This window comes from Atractosteus spatula, chromosome 6 (genome assembly GCF_055471065.1).
Source record: "Atractosteus spatula isolate fAtrSpa1 chromosome 6, fAtrSpa1.hap1, whole genome shotgun sequence".
Lineage (NCBI taxonomy): Eukaryota > Metazoa > Chordata > Actinopteri > Semionotiformes > Lepisosteidae > Atractosteus > Atractosteus spatula.
The window spans coordinates 13906818-13923674 of record NC_142711.1 but is presented as its reverse complement, the minus strand read 5'-3'; the positions used below and the strand labels follow the sequence as shown (position 1 = coordinate 13923674).

Here is a 16857-nt window from a genome sequence, read left to right as displayed (position 1 = left end):
CCCGGCTCAAAGGTGGCATTATCTGAGCTTGCTGACCTCTTTGTACTGTGTAGTTCATGTCTTGCTGTGTCTTCCTGACTTTTAACTGTGATTGTATCCACTGAGTTTCTCTCTCAGTTGGACTTGCAAAAAAGACCGCTGAATAAAAAAGAGCACATGGTCTCTTTTTAGGCTTGGGAAGAACAGATCATAAAGAGAAGTTTGTTAAATTGCACGGCCTTTCATGCTTTTCTGCTATTAAAAACACAACATTGTGGTCTAGGCTCCAGATTTGATTTCCCCTTTTCACCTTGTAGTAGTAGTGGGAAATTTTCTTTTTAAGGAGTAAAAGACATAACCCAGTACATCACACATTTAACACAACGCGAACCCGTTACCAAGTAAAAAACATACATGCGTAAAATAAGATAACCAAGTCAGCAGCTTTAACTAATCCTTAACTGTTAATAAAGATGAGAAAAATGGTTCGTGTGTGAGATACATGAATAATGGAAAAATAAATTAAAATATAACAATCATACGTCTAAATTAGGCAGCTTAATAATGGGAATGAAAGATGACTAATTTCTGTTGCACTTCAAACTGTGTAGTCTAAATCAACGCCCTTATGGTAGGAGCTCAGATTCACTGCAAGGGGTGGTCATGACAGACAGTGATTAGGCTGTGGTTGATCTCCTGCGCTGCTTGTTTGGTATAGACGTCTGTCAGCTGTAGCTGCTGGACCCCGATAATTTTGCCGGCTACCTTCACTATCCTGCTCAGTCTGTTTAACTGCGTGTGTTCAGGTTACCAAACCAGGCTACCAGAGTGAAAGTTAGAACAGATTCAGTAACAAAAAAATTGTAGAATAGAGTCATCATTGTGCTGTAAACATTTAGAAAGCATCGTTTTCTCAGGTAGAACAAATGGTGTTGGCTGTTCTTACACATGGCTTCCATATTTGTGTTAAAGGTGAGCTTATAATCAACAGTTAGCTGCTCAGACCTCAGTACCTGCCCACCGATGTTATCGTGTCCAAGACTTTTCCTGACTTTTGTTTACTTGAAAATGTTTGAAACACGTTGAGTATCAAATTCAGCCTGGTGGGTAGCAGTGAACTTCTCTTTAAGTTCCCAGATTTCTCCACTCAAGTCATGCTTGTTAAATTGAAGGTAAAAATCGTTGAGTTCACCAGCCAGCTTTTTGTTTGTATTACAACCCCTGATACGGATCATGTTTTTGGAGAAATTACCTTTGTCCTGTAGCCTGACCATACTTTTTATTTCACTCCATGCAATTCTAAAATGATTACAATTGAGTTCTCCTTCAATTTTTTCCTCATACATTTATTTTTGCCTAATTTCCACTGCCATCTCCCAGCTCCAGCGGCAAAGTTGACATTAGATTGGTGTACATTTTATAAACACTATGATGACCTCAGAAGCTTTGTTTACTAGTCGTATAGCAGCCCTATTGCTTTATAGTCCTTTGTCTTGTCTGTGGTAAGGGTGGAGTTCATGTATCAACGGCATTTGGTAACTTTTTTGTATAAAGCAAACAAGTGCTGTTAAAGCCCCAGTGAGGAGGTGACCCAGAATGGAAAACGCTGTTTGAAGTTTTCAGCATTCAGATGGTGTTTTCTGTGTTTTACAGAATGAATTTAGAAGGCAGCAGGAGGTAATCTACTGTGTTTGCCAGGAGTTTATATCAGGAATCAGGTGGCTAGACTGCCCAAGTTCTAGGAAGCATGTGTGAGAACAGCTTTGGACTTGATGGTGTGTAACACCAGAGGACTCCCCCCACCCCCCCCCCCTCAGTTCTCTCAGTGCAGGTTTCCTTTCCCAGCTGTCCACATGTGACCATTATCTTCTGTTTACTTGCACTGCACAGGAGGTCATGTTGTGCTCTGGGCTGAAGCAGTCAGGAGGGTTTCTCTGGACAGGCGTTTGCCTTCTCATTGAAAAGGTCATGGTCCGCCAGAGCCACCTGCCTTCTGGCCAGGATATCCGTTTGGTTTTCAGTAATTATTTGGTACCCGGCAGTGCGATGTACTGTGTACATTTTCCTCCCCAAACCTGCATGTTTTGCATTGCAGCTGAATTTTTAAACATTTTACTTTAAAAAAAATGTAAATATATGATATTCGAAATATAATTAAACAAAACACCTGCAACACAGGTGTGAGCCTGGTCAGTACCTGGATGGGAGACCTCCTGGGAAACACTAAGGTTGCTGCTGGAAGAGGTGTTAGTGGGGCCAGCAGGGGGCACTCACCCTGTGGTCCATGTGGGTCCTAATCCCCCAGTATAGTGACGGGGACACTATACTGTAAACAGGCGCCGTCCTTCCGATGAGACGTAAAACTGAGGTCCTGATTCTCTGTGGTCATTAAAAATCCCAGGGCGTTTCTCGAAAAGAGTAGGGTGTAACCCCGGCGTCCTGGCCAAATTTCCCATTGGCCCTTAACCATCATGGCCTCCTAATAATCCCCATCTATGAATTGGCTTCATTACTCTGCTCTCCTCCCCACTGAGAGCTGGTGTGGCGTGAGCGTTCTGGCGCACTATGGCTGCTGTCACATCATCCAGGTGGGGCTGCACATTGGTGGTGGTGGAGGGGAGTCCCCATTACCTGTAAAGCGCTTTGAGTGGAGTGTCCAGAAAAGCGCTATATAAGTGTAAGCAATTATTATAATTATAACACCACAATGTGAAAATCCTTAGTAGCTTTCAACAACACACAGATATTTAATCAAACTATATGCAGTTTATTTAATTAAAAATGATTAGAGTGACCTCCTAATACCAGTGACTAAAACTCTACTCCTTTTAATACACCTAGGATGGACTTTACACATAGAAAGGGTGCTTGTGCTTAAAGTATGAGTTGCTTAATTTGAAAAATGATTCTTTTTCAATTTACACAAACACCTGTAAATAACCAGCCTGCATTGTCAGTGTAATAACACATAAAAAAATCACTAAAAAAAGATTTAATTTTTAATTAAATATTTAATGTTCAAAATTATTAACATGAATTTGACATGAAGCACCATTTAGGGTTGAATCGGAATTTCACGCTGGGCTGTGCAAATGCTTTAGACTAATTATGCCATCATTTCATATTTCTAAAATCAAAGTTTAAATAGGTTTGCAGAATCTGAGCAATTCTTATTGGAAGAATTAACCTCCTTGTTCAAAAATCGTGTTCTCCTTACCTGAACCTAACATTGTTTATCTGTAAACAGTCTTTGAAAGTACGCATTATTATTATATTCTCCTTGGAGTCTGTTTCCTGCCGCCATTGTGTAGTGCAGAAGTATTTTCAAAGGACAGGCTGGCGCAGATAAAAGCGTGGCTAGTGTCAGGAACAAATATCGCTGCCCGGTTAACTCTTGTCGTTTGTCGATCATGGGCGGTCAGGGGGCCCGACTGAGAGGCAGCCATCAGCACCGTCCCCCTGCCGACAACCTCTCAGAGGGACGGCCTGGAAACCGCACGCCAACGTCCTGTCCGGTGGCAAGGCGGCCGTTGATCGCCTGAGGGGAGGCGCCTTCATCATCGGTTTCGCTGGCTACACCTGCCGACCCCTGCGTCTGCTCTCTTCCCCCGCAGGCTGTGCCTCCTGGTCCAGGACGGCTACGGGACCTTCAGCGAGGTGCAGCTGAGCCCCCTCCGCTCCCTGGGGGGAGGCCTCCGGGACCGCGGCCGCGCGTGGGAGGGCAGGTCCTGCGTCCTGAGGGGCGTGAAGGTGGTGCAGAGGATGACCCGGGGCAGGTAACGGAACAGAAAACACGCTCATTCAGCACTAAAAATAAGGAAGACAAAACAGAAACGGTGTCGGCTGCTGATTGTTCTTCAAGCTTGGTTCGGTGTTTTTTCTTCGCTTTCTAATTTCTTTCCTCTCTTACTGCCTTTTTTTTTTATTCGGCTGATGTCCAAGGCTACACACATTTACTCCTGTGTATTTACATGTAATGCAAAGTAAATTACAAGTATGCGTACCTTACAGTAAAAAAAAAAGTGTGGATACAACAATATTTGTGATCTAGGTGAACTGAAATCCACTTTATTTTTTGTAATGTTTATTTCTTAAGTCTTTTGTGAAATTCAATCTTTTATACTATAAAAAGAAACTTTAGATACCCGTTTGGCTGTTTTTTGGAATCCAAATTTTACAAACCCTGTATTAGGGACTCCCAAATCTCTACATGGATTTAACTGATCTGTATCCAAATTTACTGATGCTGAATATTTAAGGCCTGTTTATCTCTGGGATAATCTGATAGTACAGGATCTGTACAAGGTATTTTTGCTGTTTCTTAAAGTATTTAAATAAGATTAGGTATCTGATTTATTTTATGATTTCATCACCTTCACAAGCAGCCACATCTGGAGGTTAATAATGAGGAAGAATCAAAGATTAAGAAGCACTTTCATCACATTTTTCAGTATTTGATCTGAGACACGTTTTCATTTTTGTTGTTGTCTGTTTTAAAGAATGTACCTTATCACTGCATTAGGAATCAAATTGTTAACACGTTTTTAAGAGCCTAGAGAGCTGTTTATCTTTAATTAAATCTAAGTTACTGTTTTTTGGAAGTGAGACCATTTGGATCATACAGTGGTGAAGTGTTTAGTTGGAAAATCATTTTGATTTCCATTGGATTAGATTCCTAAGGTTCTTATTTTAAAAAAAATTGCTACAGGGCTGTTCCAGGTTAAGACAAGAACTCAGATAGTTTTGCAGTTGTGAAATATTGGGATTTGTACAGGTTACAAGATTTTTAAAACATTTGTAATTTGTATATGTACTGTATCTAATATTATATTTAAAATATCACTGTATATGTATCTAATATAATTGCAAATATTATAAACAGAACAGATAAAGATGTTAAAGTGGCTACTAGTGTTTACAATACAGTCTTATTCTCCCTTGAAACCTAGTCTTCCAGTAACCTGAGAATTACATCAGGAATCAACAGAGTATCACTGTGTGAAATTTCCGATAGTGTCCCAAAACCATCGTGTGCCATTGGAAACAAAGCGTTTCTTAGAGTGAGTGCACTGCAGAGCCGCTCTCTTCCCCTAAGCCTGAGAAATAACATGCACAGGCTTGCAAAACTTGTATCGTCGGAGGGTCGCGTCTCTGTTTCGTGCTTTAGTTTAATAGGAAAGGTATGGGGCTCCAGCTGATTTCTAGAGCTGGCCGAGGAGTCCTCTGCCTGCTGCGCAGCAGTGACCCGTGTGGCCACAGGCTTGAGGCGTTGCCAGCGAGAGCTGTGAGAGCTTGTTTGGCGGTGGAGGGGATGCACCCCCCCCCTTATGTGCTGGATGTAGTCTCAAATCCCAGCTGATTAACCAGTGACAATTCAGGGTTGCTGGGGCAGGGCAAACAAATCATTAGCAATTCCAATTAATTTTTTAATTAAAAGACATGCCATGATTTCAGCTATTTGGCTGTTACGGGTATCCTTTACTTGCCAAAAACTAATAGTACATATTAACTATAAAAGACAATGATACATTTTTTTTGTTGGTAAAACAGTATGCCATTTACGTTCTTATTTTTTAAATATTTCAACTATTTGAACTAGTTTATTTTTACAGATTATACATTAGGGTAACCGTACATTACCCACCTAAAGTATTTGGATTGGAAATAACTACAGTATATAGCCATAACTGGTGCTCATGTGGGATTGTCACAGCAGTTATTCTGGTTATTCTGGTTCAATGTCAGAGGTGTTATTAGGTTTCATAATGAACAATGCAATATCATCCGGAGACTGGGCGCTGTTCTAATTTTAATTGTCTAACACATCGTAAACCCATGTCACAGAGAGGCTCATTGTGAATATAAAACAAAGACTTGTCTCGCATTTGTGTGACAGCAGAAGTGTCTTTCCTTGTGTGTGGTAGTACGTTTTTGCTTACAGTATTGTTGCGGTAATTATTCAATAAAGCAGAAATGGTGAGAAGTAAAAAGCACACAGAAAGGGGGTGACCGTACAGTAGGTTCAGAGTTGGGGAGGGGTTTGTCTGGACAGCAGCCCACCCCTCCTCCACCTCTGGCGCTACGTCCAGGTAAGGGTCAGGAAAGTGAAAACAAGCACAACCAGTTAGTCCAGCGGCTTATGCCTTCAGTGTCATCGAATTACAGTTTCTTCCACCTGGCGATAGATCGTGGAAGCAGTGTAGGCATGGATTTGCTGAAGTAAATATGAAGTCACTGTACATATGCTGCCAGCATGCCTGCTTTTAATTTAAACTACAAAAAATCACTCCTGGCCACTTCATAATTCTGTTCTTCTTTTCAAAAAGGGGAACATTTTGTGTTAGTTTGCCTCAGGTCTGTTACTCTTAATTACTTACTGGAAGGCAGATCGCTAATTGCCAATCATCTCAATTGCTTAGCTGTGATGGAAGGTAAATTTCAAACCTGTTTTGGAGTTTTTTTATATTATTGCATGACCCTATTAGTTAAAAACATGGGTTAATGTGTTTGTGATGATAGAAACTCATAGTTCTGATTGAAAGATGCAAGTACTGTTGTTAGGTGCAATGTTTGGCAATTTAGCAAAAAGTATTAACCCACTTCAGGCTGGCCAATGTGTTTATGTGAAGAGCAGGAGGGAACTGCAGTAAGAAAGACTATGGACCTGGAGCTCTAGAAATACACTGCATCCTTGAAAACAATGCCTTCATGCCAAGAATATTGGCAGCAGCTGCCACGTCTTCAGAGCAAGAGAGCAAGAAGGTCCAATTTACAGAGGAGGACCTCAAAACATGCAGAAACGCCAAATGTCCAGAACTGAGCACTGCTTTAGTTTAGGAGTCATGTGTAAACCTTGTGTTAGTTATTACTGAGAATAGCCATACTGGCTCTCGTGAACATGTGATGAAAAGTCCCTGTGTGAAGGCTAGCAAAGTACCTATTACTACTTGTAACTAGCAAATAATACATTCTCTGCAAGCTTCACTAGTGAGGCGTGCATTACCCATCTATACGTCAATCACTCCACAAGCTGTGTTTTGATAATAAAACAGAAATGCATGGCTTACAGGTGACCCCTAAAGCAGATGGCTACCAACGCATTTATTTTAAACTGCCTGCTGTTGTAATCTTTTGGAAGCCAAAGTCGAATATACTGTATTTATGAAGAATGCACGACAATGACACAGTAACCCTGCCACTGCTCGGTGTTAACGACCTTGCAGGACAGGAGGAAGATCAGCACCGTGGTAATGCAGTGATGCTGGGTTGCTCTGTCCTCCTGGCCCACTGGCCCACTCCCGGTGCTGTGTAGTCATTTAAACTGCAGAACATTTTAATGAGGAAAATCCGAGCACAGGTCGCACCACAGGCTTCAAATTTATTTGAGCACCTTTCTAAAGTATGCCACTCTGAATTAACTGAATTATAAAAGTATGTTCTATGTATTTTTACAGTTGCTGTAGCTATTAGAATATAGCACACTTAGTTGATTTCAGTGAAAGTTATCTTTAAAATTCGAAGTATGTATTTTATCAATCATAATGCAGTTAAAAAGCCCATGTGTCAATAAGAAGCAAATAAAAGGGGGTTATAAAGCTTACTGCATAGGAAGTAACCCAGTTTTATGTATTACAACTGAAGGTTTTTGCAAATTAACCATATGCATAGTCAGCAATTCATAACCTCAGCAGAGCCTTTTCTTGTTCTAACAAGTTCTGTATTTGCCCTTTCTGATATCCGGGGAGACTTTCACAGTTCCTGTGTTAGTTTTTTTTTGCTTTGTGCTAATTTAAAAATGCAACATGAATTTAAATCTCAAGATTTACATTTTATGATCTTACCTTAAACCCTTGAGGGTCTCATGTTTTTTTTTTCATTTCCGTGCAGTGAATGCATTTTTAAAATGTTTTGTTGTCAAAGGGAAACGTAGTGGTTATCTACCTTAGATCTGGATTTCTTATAAGGATATTTGCACTTTGGTGAATAACAGAAACTACTGTAACAACATATAGATATACAGTAGATTCTCAAAGTTTTTCTTAAATCCAAGTGGCATCTGAAGTATTACAAATATTATAAAATGTTGAGTAATAAAGTACAATTTTATTATCAATATGAACTGACCAGCTTTTAATAATACAACATGCTGATGACTGGGAACCATTTTAATGATTCTTACTTTTATTTTAGCCTTTTCAAAAATGAATGCAGTTGTAATCAGTGCCTGCAACATACAGTACAAAGCAAACTTTCTTTTTCAGATGTTGATGCTCTTCAGTCAAGATTAGCTGAAAACCACAGAAATCTGCACTGTCTGTTGCTGTTTGGGAAAATACAGACCACATACCACTGCCTTACTGACCAAAGTATCTTTCCTGTCTTTGTCTTCAACAATATGCTTCTGCCTTCAGTCCCATATCACCCCCTCTCTGCTCCTCATCTTCTGTCAGACTTTCTGTATTATTAATTAACTACTACCTTTTGGAGCCTTGCATTGTCTTATTGTGGTGCAGTGGTTCACATTGCTGCATTGTTGGGGTCCTGGGTTCAATTCCTGGTGTGCCATCTATGTGGAGTTTGTATGTTATCCCTGTGTTCATGTGTGTTTCCTCTGGGTGCTGCAGTTTCCTCCCGCAGTCCAAACACATACCGGTATGTTAATTAGCTTGTGTGTAAATTGGCCTGGTGTGAGTGTGCGTCTGTTTCTGTCTATGTGTGCCTTTTGATGGACGGTATGCTGTCCAGGGTGTGTTGCACACACCTACAGCCAAGGCTGTAGTAGAGCAGAGGTCACAGGTTTGCTCTTGACATTTCTCCTGTAGTTGACGAGCTGCAGTTATGTCATTAGTGGAGAATCACAAGCATCTGTAGGACCACTGCTCTTCCTAATTTACAGTATATCAGTGATCTAGATTCTGGTATAGCTAGAAAATCAATAACATTTGTAGATCAGCCAACACTGTAGAAGCAGTAAATGAAATTCTAAAATGGAGGCTGTGCACACCCCTGACAAATGGTGTTTAATGGAGATAGTTATAAGGTTTCGCATGCAGATCGCAAAATGTAAACTAAATACAGAATGGGAAACGCTGGGATAGAGGAGGCTTCGCTCTGTCTCCGTCTACCAAAAAAAGACTACAGTGTTTATATCGACACGTTATTTACTGCTTTTATACAACCTGAGGAAGCAATTAAAAAGGTAAAAAAAACACATAATTGTTCAAAGTATAGGTTTTAATCAAGGGGTGTTGTGTCAAAGTTGTATAACACACTACTGTGGCCTCGTTTGGAATACTGTGTAAAGTTTTGGTCACTGCGTTATAGAAGAGAGTGCTGTTCTGAAATCAGTACCTGGTGGCTCTTCTCTGGACTGTACACTCTGTGGCTGAAGGTAACCGTGTTTCCTCCACTGACGGGCTGCAGGAACCCAACATTTTTAGTCTTAAACAGAAAAGAGGAGGGGAGCCCGATGGAAGTATTCAGATTCCTCCAGCAGACCTCTTCAGAATGAGCGCGACCTGCAGACCAGGGGACGCAAGTGGGGACCCCGCGGAAGTGCATTTAAAACTGAGAGCAGGAGGCACTTCCTGACCCAAAAGATTGTGGGAACGTGGCGCGAGCTGCCCGGCCATGATGTTGAAGCTGATATGTTGGCTTCCTAAAAAAAATGTTTCAGTGATTTCCTGGGGTCATTTAGCTCTTATCTCCTCAACAAGGTAGAGGGGCTGAATTGCCTCGTCTTGTTTGTAGCTGTTCCTATGAGCTGAAAACACTGTATTGATGGTTCGCCCGATTTTCCTGAAGCTGCAGTGGCTCACACTGTGGACCTGGAGCTTCAGCAATTCACTTCCGATTGATGTGCTGTACACAGGGTCTTTACTAGTGACTAACAGTAGGAAGACACTTTGTGGTTGTCATTTCCTTTCTACTTACACAGAGGTAGCTACATCCTTGTGGTCCTGGAGTAGGCTTCCCTAGCTCCACATTAACTGAAAACGCTTGGGTAAGCAGGAGCGATCCACTTTGCATATCTCTGCTGACGAAGTTTAGAAGCTCAGAACCACTGTCGCTTCAAAGAAGGCTGATAGCATTTTTGGTTTCTATCAGGGTAAAGTGATCATTGAATTAGGCAAACATTAAATTGATTTAGACTTGGGACAGCTGATTGATCGCCTCTCTGTTGATTGGCGATGGGTGATGGAGGACATTGTGTGGGTGCTCTGTCTGCCTTTGTTATTTTGTCCTGTCTGCGTGTAATGTGGTCCCATCAGCAGCTCGGAGAGGAATGTTCCTGATGCCTGTAGCTCATAAATCGTCATGAGCACATAATAAAACTCCTCCATGCCATTTCAGTCAGCCTAGGACTACACTTCATCTGCTTTTTTTCTCAGCAACGAGATGACAGAGCATTAAGAGCAGTGCATCTGTGTCAGCTAGTCTCTTGGACATTACCAGGGAACACGTTCTTGGAAGAAAGCTGATTTGCAGTTATTTGAGTAGGCCCTATGATATTGTCGCTCCAAACAGTTCATCCAGTCATTAGCTTTCCAGATCTACAGGATCTGCCGTGGGAATCATGAGACATCCACGTGTAACAGAAAACAGCTGTTTCATGTAAAACATCTTACTGGTTAGCCACAAGGTGGTTAACTGTAAAAATAAATTAGCAGCACTTATTTGGTCCTTTTTGTAAGTATAACCACTCATCTGGGATGCAAACACCCAACGGTACTTTTTAATTTTTTTTATTGCTAATTTATACATTAAAACATCTTAAGGCAGGCATGCAAGCTAAACATTTACACCCATGATATGCTGTCACATTACAGATGCTTTTGCCAAGTTTTTTTCCCTTTTTAAAAATGTTTTAAATAGGAAAACTGAAGGCTAGATTATAGTTTGATAAATCTGTATGTACATTTTCGACATAAATTTTAAATAAGTATGGCACCGACCCTTCTGTAATCCTTGTCTTAGAGATGAAAGCTGGGGTACATTTCAAACAAATGTGAATAACCTTCTGTTGGTTATGTAAGTAAACAGTAGAGAGAAAACAATGGTCATAATAACCAAGTCACTTCTTTGTGCTGTAAGAGATAAGAAGCTACAATCCTCCACAATTATTGAGTGGCTTTTAGTCCATATTTGTCACTTGTGAAATGGTGATTTTTTGTGTTTAAATTCGTTTTGTAACTATTTTCTGGACTTTTAATTACTTATAGAATTGATTTCAGAAACATATTCACAAGTATTTGTAGTGCCCTACACCCCGACTGCGTTAAAGAGATACAATCGAAACATATTTGCTGAGCACAGAGCAATCAGTGTCTTCAGTCCGATTTCATTTCTATGATAAGGCTGAACTAAGGGACAGTTTACTTTACAGCGACCAGCCACAAATGCAACACAGTGCACACACAGAAGCACAAAGAGACATTTTAGAAACCAGAAATAATCCCGCCAGCTTGTCTTCTGTGCCAAAGGAAAGTAGAGCACCTGGGAAAAAACTCATGGTGATCCCAGGGAGAGCATATAGGCTCCATATAGGACAAACTCCTTAGTGTGAGATCGAACCCAGGACCAAAGTGCTATAAGGCAGTGCAGTCAGCCATGCTATCGTGCCTCCATTTACCTCCCATTAAAGTGTTTAAACAAACAAAAACTGGACAAAATAATTTTCCCACTTCACTAAATACACATTCACCCCTTTTGAAATAACATGACAGATCTATTTGTGTTTGGTCTGTATTTCAGGAAGGAACTAAAAACTGAGTTAGTCAGTGTTTGAGGAATCTTTGGCTATCATCACCTGACCTAAACTATTTCAAACGCACACCTTTCTCAGCATGTGACAGGGACAAAATACAGATCGATTGCATTGTCTGTTCCAAGTGTTGGCTGTTCCGTAATTTAAACATTGCCTATATTTAGAAAAGCATGTTAAGGTTGATTGCCATTCATCCAGTAATTCACCAGCATACATCTGTTTTTAACCAGCAACAAAAAAGAAATGTACTGTATGTACTATATGCTCCCATTTTTAATATTGCCACTCCTTACATGAATGTGGACTGTTCTTTTTTTTAATTCAAGTTCTTATATTTAAAATGGAATTTATGCATCTGTCAGTCAGTCCTTTCTTCTTCAAAGGCACATGTTGAAAACTTGAAATACAGGTGAATTCCAGACTGGAGTTTGTAAACGGAGAAGGGTTGTGACAGGGTGGACTTGTGAAAAGGCTCGTCAGGATGTTATTCTTCCTCAGAGTGGAAGATCTTAGTGAAATGGAGCCGTTCTAGAGCCAAAATAATTACGACATCCATCCTTTTCGTATCCATTTTACCCAAAACAGGGTCACAGTGGAGCCAAAGCCGGTCCCGGCGACCAGTGGGTGAAAGGCAAGATACACCCTGGATGGGATGCCAGTCCCTCACAGGGCACGCACGCACGCACGCACGCACGCACGCACGCACGCACGCACGCACACACACACTTACACCTAGGACCAGTTTTCCCAGAAATCAGTTAACCTACCAGTATGTCTGTTGGGCTGTGGGAGGAAACCGGAGCACCCAGAGGAAACCTACATGAACATGGGAAAGAACATACAAACTCCACACAGACAGCACCTTAGGTCTGGAACTGAACCCAGTGAAGAAATACTAATTACTCCACCACCATGCCAACCTTAAATTCAACAATATAATACAAAAGCACACTGCTTCAGGAGTAATTTTATAAACCATTATTACTTAACCTTGACATACAAAACATACAGGATGTACTGAAATAAAACTGAATGCTAGTTTCAATGAAAAGGCAGAAGATAACAGTGAGTTACAGATAGTACAGCCCAAATGAAAAATGCAAAGCTCAGACTTTTCCTTAGGGATAGGTCATCACCTATATTTTTTGTTTAGAAAGTTTCATTTAACCCTTTAAGTCTTTTTTCTAAAAATAGGTACTCATGTACCTACAGTATTATGCATGTATTGTAGGAATGCTTCTTATGATAACTAACACCTTTTTGACATTACTTTGCTCCAGTCTAGAAGCACAGACAGGCCTCTGATTAATGTGTATTAGAAATTGATCTAGGACAGGAAGCTCAAAAATAATCAAGAGTAAGCCTTTACTCAGGCTAAATGTGCTAAGAGAGTTTAATAACCTTAAATACCTGAGATTTCATTATTTAGTTCTATAAAGTAAACATGGTTAATATGTAACTTTTCAGCCAAACGTTTAGAAAAGTTGCAGTTTCATGTGTATCTGATTAGCCACTGGCAAATCATTGATAGATATTGTGGTCATTGTTCATGAGTTGTTTATCCATGACAAAGAAAATGGATAAGTACAGTACATCTTATCTGTGAAACATGGTGTCATTGATGTAGATTGATTTGCTCATGCCCTTTGTACCAGATCAGTCTATTTTATCACATTGAATTGCTGTTCTTTGCAAATTGGGGGTGGCTTCATAAAACTGCAGAGAACTGTTTCAAGTATTGCCAAAGCAGGCGTTTCCTTTTTATGACCTCTATTGGACCTAGTGTTGACTGATGTCATTCACATTTTATTTAATACCTTCAAGCTGTAAGTGGCTGTTCTGTTTTAGTTTCATACGAGTTTACTGTGATTGCAGCATTCCTAGCTCATAGCCTGATCTCGTCCTGAGAGAAACTGTACAGTGCTGGTTGTGGTCCGCAGTGAGAATCTCAACAAAAACCAGCTTGTTAGTGAAGTGGTGGTTGTGCTCCAGCAGGCGGCGCTCTTTCATCTGGGTCCGAATTTCCAGACCAATGCCCCAGGAAGATGACGGGGGTCACTGTAGTATGTAGGAGGTGCAAACCTTCTGATGTGATGTTAACCCAAGGACCTGATTTCTGGTCATTAAGGGCCAAAGGTACCGTTTGTAAGAGTTGGGGTGTTAATACAGATATCTCCGAATCCACAGCATATCCACTCTGGGCTTGCACAATCTGACTGCCTAAAGTTCTCTTTTAATTCAGCAGGAGGAGATGTTTTTCACTGTGTAGTGCGGCTGTTGGCTTCCATGCATCAGCAGCCATATCACCCTGCAGCTCACAACTGGCAGCCCACTGCGGCTCAGCAGGTGTGAGCCTGGCCAGTACCTGGATGGGAGACCTCCTGGGAAAGCTAAGGTTGTTGCTTGAAGAGGTGTTAGTGGGGCCAGCAGGGGGTGCTCACCCTGTGGTCTATATGGGTCCTAATGCCCCAGTATGGTGATGGGGACACTATACTGTGAAAAAAGGCACCATCCTTCAGATGAGACGTAAAACCGAGGTCCTGACTCTCTGTGGTCATTTAAAAATCCCAGGGTGTTTCTCGAAAAGAGAAGGGGTCCCGGCGTCCTGGCCAAATTTCCCATTGGCCTTTACCAATCATGGCCTCCTAGTCCCCATTACCTGTAAAGTGCTTTGAGTGGAGTGTCCAGAAAAGTGCTATATACTGTAAGTGTAAGCAATTATTATTAATTATTATCATCCTGGTGTTTCTATATAAAAAACATAGCAGTTAGGAGATTAGACTTTGTTGCAGAGTGCATGAGCTGAGTATATATATAAATTATTTCAATTTCTATAAACCTTTTTACACAATAAAATTTTTATAAAAGGTAAAAAAATGTTAACTTTTTTTAGAAGGTTTTTCAAAAGCTAATCCCTTTTTCACACCCTACGTTGAAACAGGCTTTTGACAAAGAAGCAGAGATCTATGATGAGCTCTTTATGTACTCAAATGTTAGTTGATTTGTCGCCAATCAAAGTTGATACCTGTTGTGAATCAGAACCATTTGCCACCATTATTGCCATTTCTTATTGTTTGTAATAGGCGTTCAGACTTGTGCTCCACTGTAGGCATGAGTTTGCAACCTGTATGAAAAGCTGTGTTATGTGCATAGTCAACATGCCTCAGCATGCCCGCCTTAATATTAACATTTACAGGTTTATTCAAGGGTGCGACAGAGTGCTGTCTGAACAGATACAGTACATGAGTACTGATTCACAAGAAGCTAGACTGGAACTTTCTGAATCCCTGCATGAGTGACAATGACTGTTAAAGGTGTGTTCTCTTATTTACAGGTCGACATGGCTTTTTAATCTGACTGACAGTCTGTGGCCTCCAATGGTACCTCTGAAAGTGCATGGAAAAAGCCAAGATAGTCAAGAGGTACTGTTTTGGTTTTGTTATCCTCTAAGCTCTTTAGGACTTAATAATGTATTCATTTTCTCATTTTAGCAACCAAAGGCCTGGTAGATGTTTATACAGATTATATAGATTTTTAAATTCAGAATTTAATGACAAAAAGGTATTGGTTCATCAGTTATAAACTGAAAAAAAGCTTTTCCATATGAATGCCACTTTGTTTTAGATTTTGCAAATGAATCATACAAAGGATTACAGTCCTTTTCCTGTTCGCTAATATTGTGTGTTTTGAATATTTTCAATATATTGGTCCTGGTAAATGTTTGTCAGAAATATCTTTACAATTTATGCTGTGTTATACTATGATGTAATACTGTTGACTTGTCTGTAAATTTTCAGTAACAATAATAGCTGACAATGAATTTCTTTTTCCTCTTCTTACTCAAATTATAGGTTGTAGACATTTGAGGTAATGCGTGTGTTTGAAATGAGAACTGTTTAATGTATAGAAAACATTGAATACAGATAGGATGTGAATACTCAAGTGGTGTGATGTAATTAATGGAATACCGCAGGGTTCTGTATTAGCATAACACCTTAATTATATCAATGATGTACTTAGTGGAGTACCGCAGGGATCTTTACTAGGACCACTGACCTTTTAATTATGTCAGTGATGTAATTAGTAGAGTATTGCTGGCATCTGTACTAGGACTGCTGCTCTTCTTAATTTATTTCAGTGATATATATTCTAATATCGTGGAAAATCCAGTCATGTTTGCAGACAATGCCAAAAGAGGAGAATTAGCAAACACTGTAAAAGTGGCAAAAGAAATGCAAAAAGATGTTGATAAACTTCAAAACGGTAAAACACCTGGCAGATGAAGTATATCATAGTGCAGAGTATTACATTGGCCAGCAGCCATATTACCCTGCAACTCAAAACTGGCAACCCACTGAAGCTAAGCGGGTGTGAGCCTGGTCAGTACCTGGATGGGAGACCTCCTGGGAAAAACTAAGGTTGCTGCTGGAAGAGGTGTTAGTGGGGCCAGCAGGGGGCACTCACCCTTTGGTCCATGTGGGTCCTAATGCCCCAGTATAGTGACGGGGACACTATACTGTAAACAGGCGCTGTCCTTCGGATGAGATGTAAAACCGAGGTCCTGACTCTCTGTGGTCATTAAAAGCGTTTCTCGAAAAGAGTAGGGTGTAACCCTGGTGTCCTGGCCAAATTTCCCATTGGCCCTTACCAATCATGGCCTCCTGATAATCCCAATCTATGAATTGGCTTCATTACTCTGCTCTCCTCCCCACTGAGAGCTGGTGTGGGGTGAGCGTTCTGGCGCACTATGGCTGCTGTCACATCATCCAGGTGGGGCTGCACATTGGTGGTGGTGGAGGGGAGTCCCCATTACCTGTGAAGCGCTTTGAGTGGAGTGTCCAGAAAAGCGCTATATAAGTGTAAGCAATTATTATTATTATTATTCAGGTTGCAAAAACAGATAACAAAAATATGACCTATAGATACAAAATGGGAAACACTGAGCATGAAAAGGTGTCAGTTGTCAAAAAGACTTAGGTGTTTCTGTTGGTACATCATTTATATATTCTAAACAATGAGAGGTAGCAATAAAAAAGGAACACACAATGTTATTATATATAATTTAAATTGTAAAATTGTACATACAGTATATATACTTAGTTCAGGTGGGT

General features: G+C 40.5%; 1 protein-coding gene across 3 annotated transcripts in view; it reads left to right on the top strand.

Annotated features, from left to right (window-relative positions):
• spidr (scaffold protein involved in DNA repair) overlaps positions 1 to 16857 on the top strand; it is a 117267-nt gene that overhangs the window by 80009 nt on the left and 20401 nt on the right. For all 3 annotated transcript variants that reach the window (XM_088918178.1, XM_088918179.1, XM_088918177.1), the window contains exons 11-12: positions 3594 to 3755; positions 15081 to 15168. In XM_088918178.1, coding sequence (XP_088774304.1) covers positions 3594 to 3755; positions 15081 to 15168 — 250 coding nt within the window. The remainder of the gene's footprint in view (positions 1 to 3593; positions 3756 to 15080; positions 15169 to 16857) is intronic.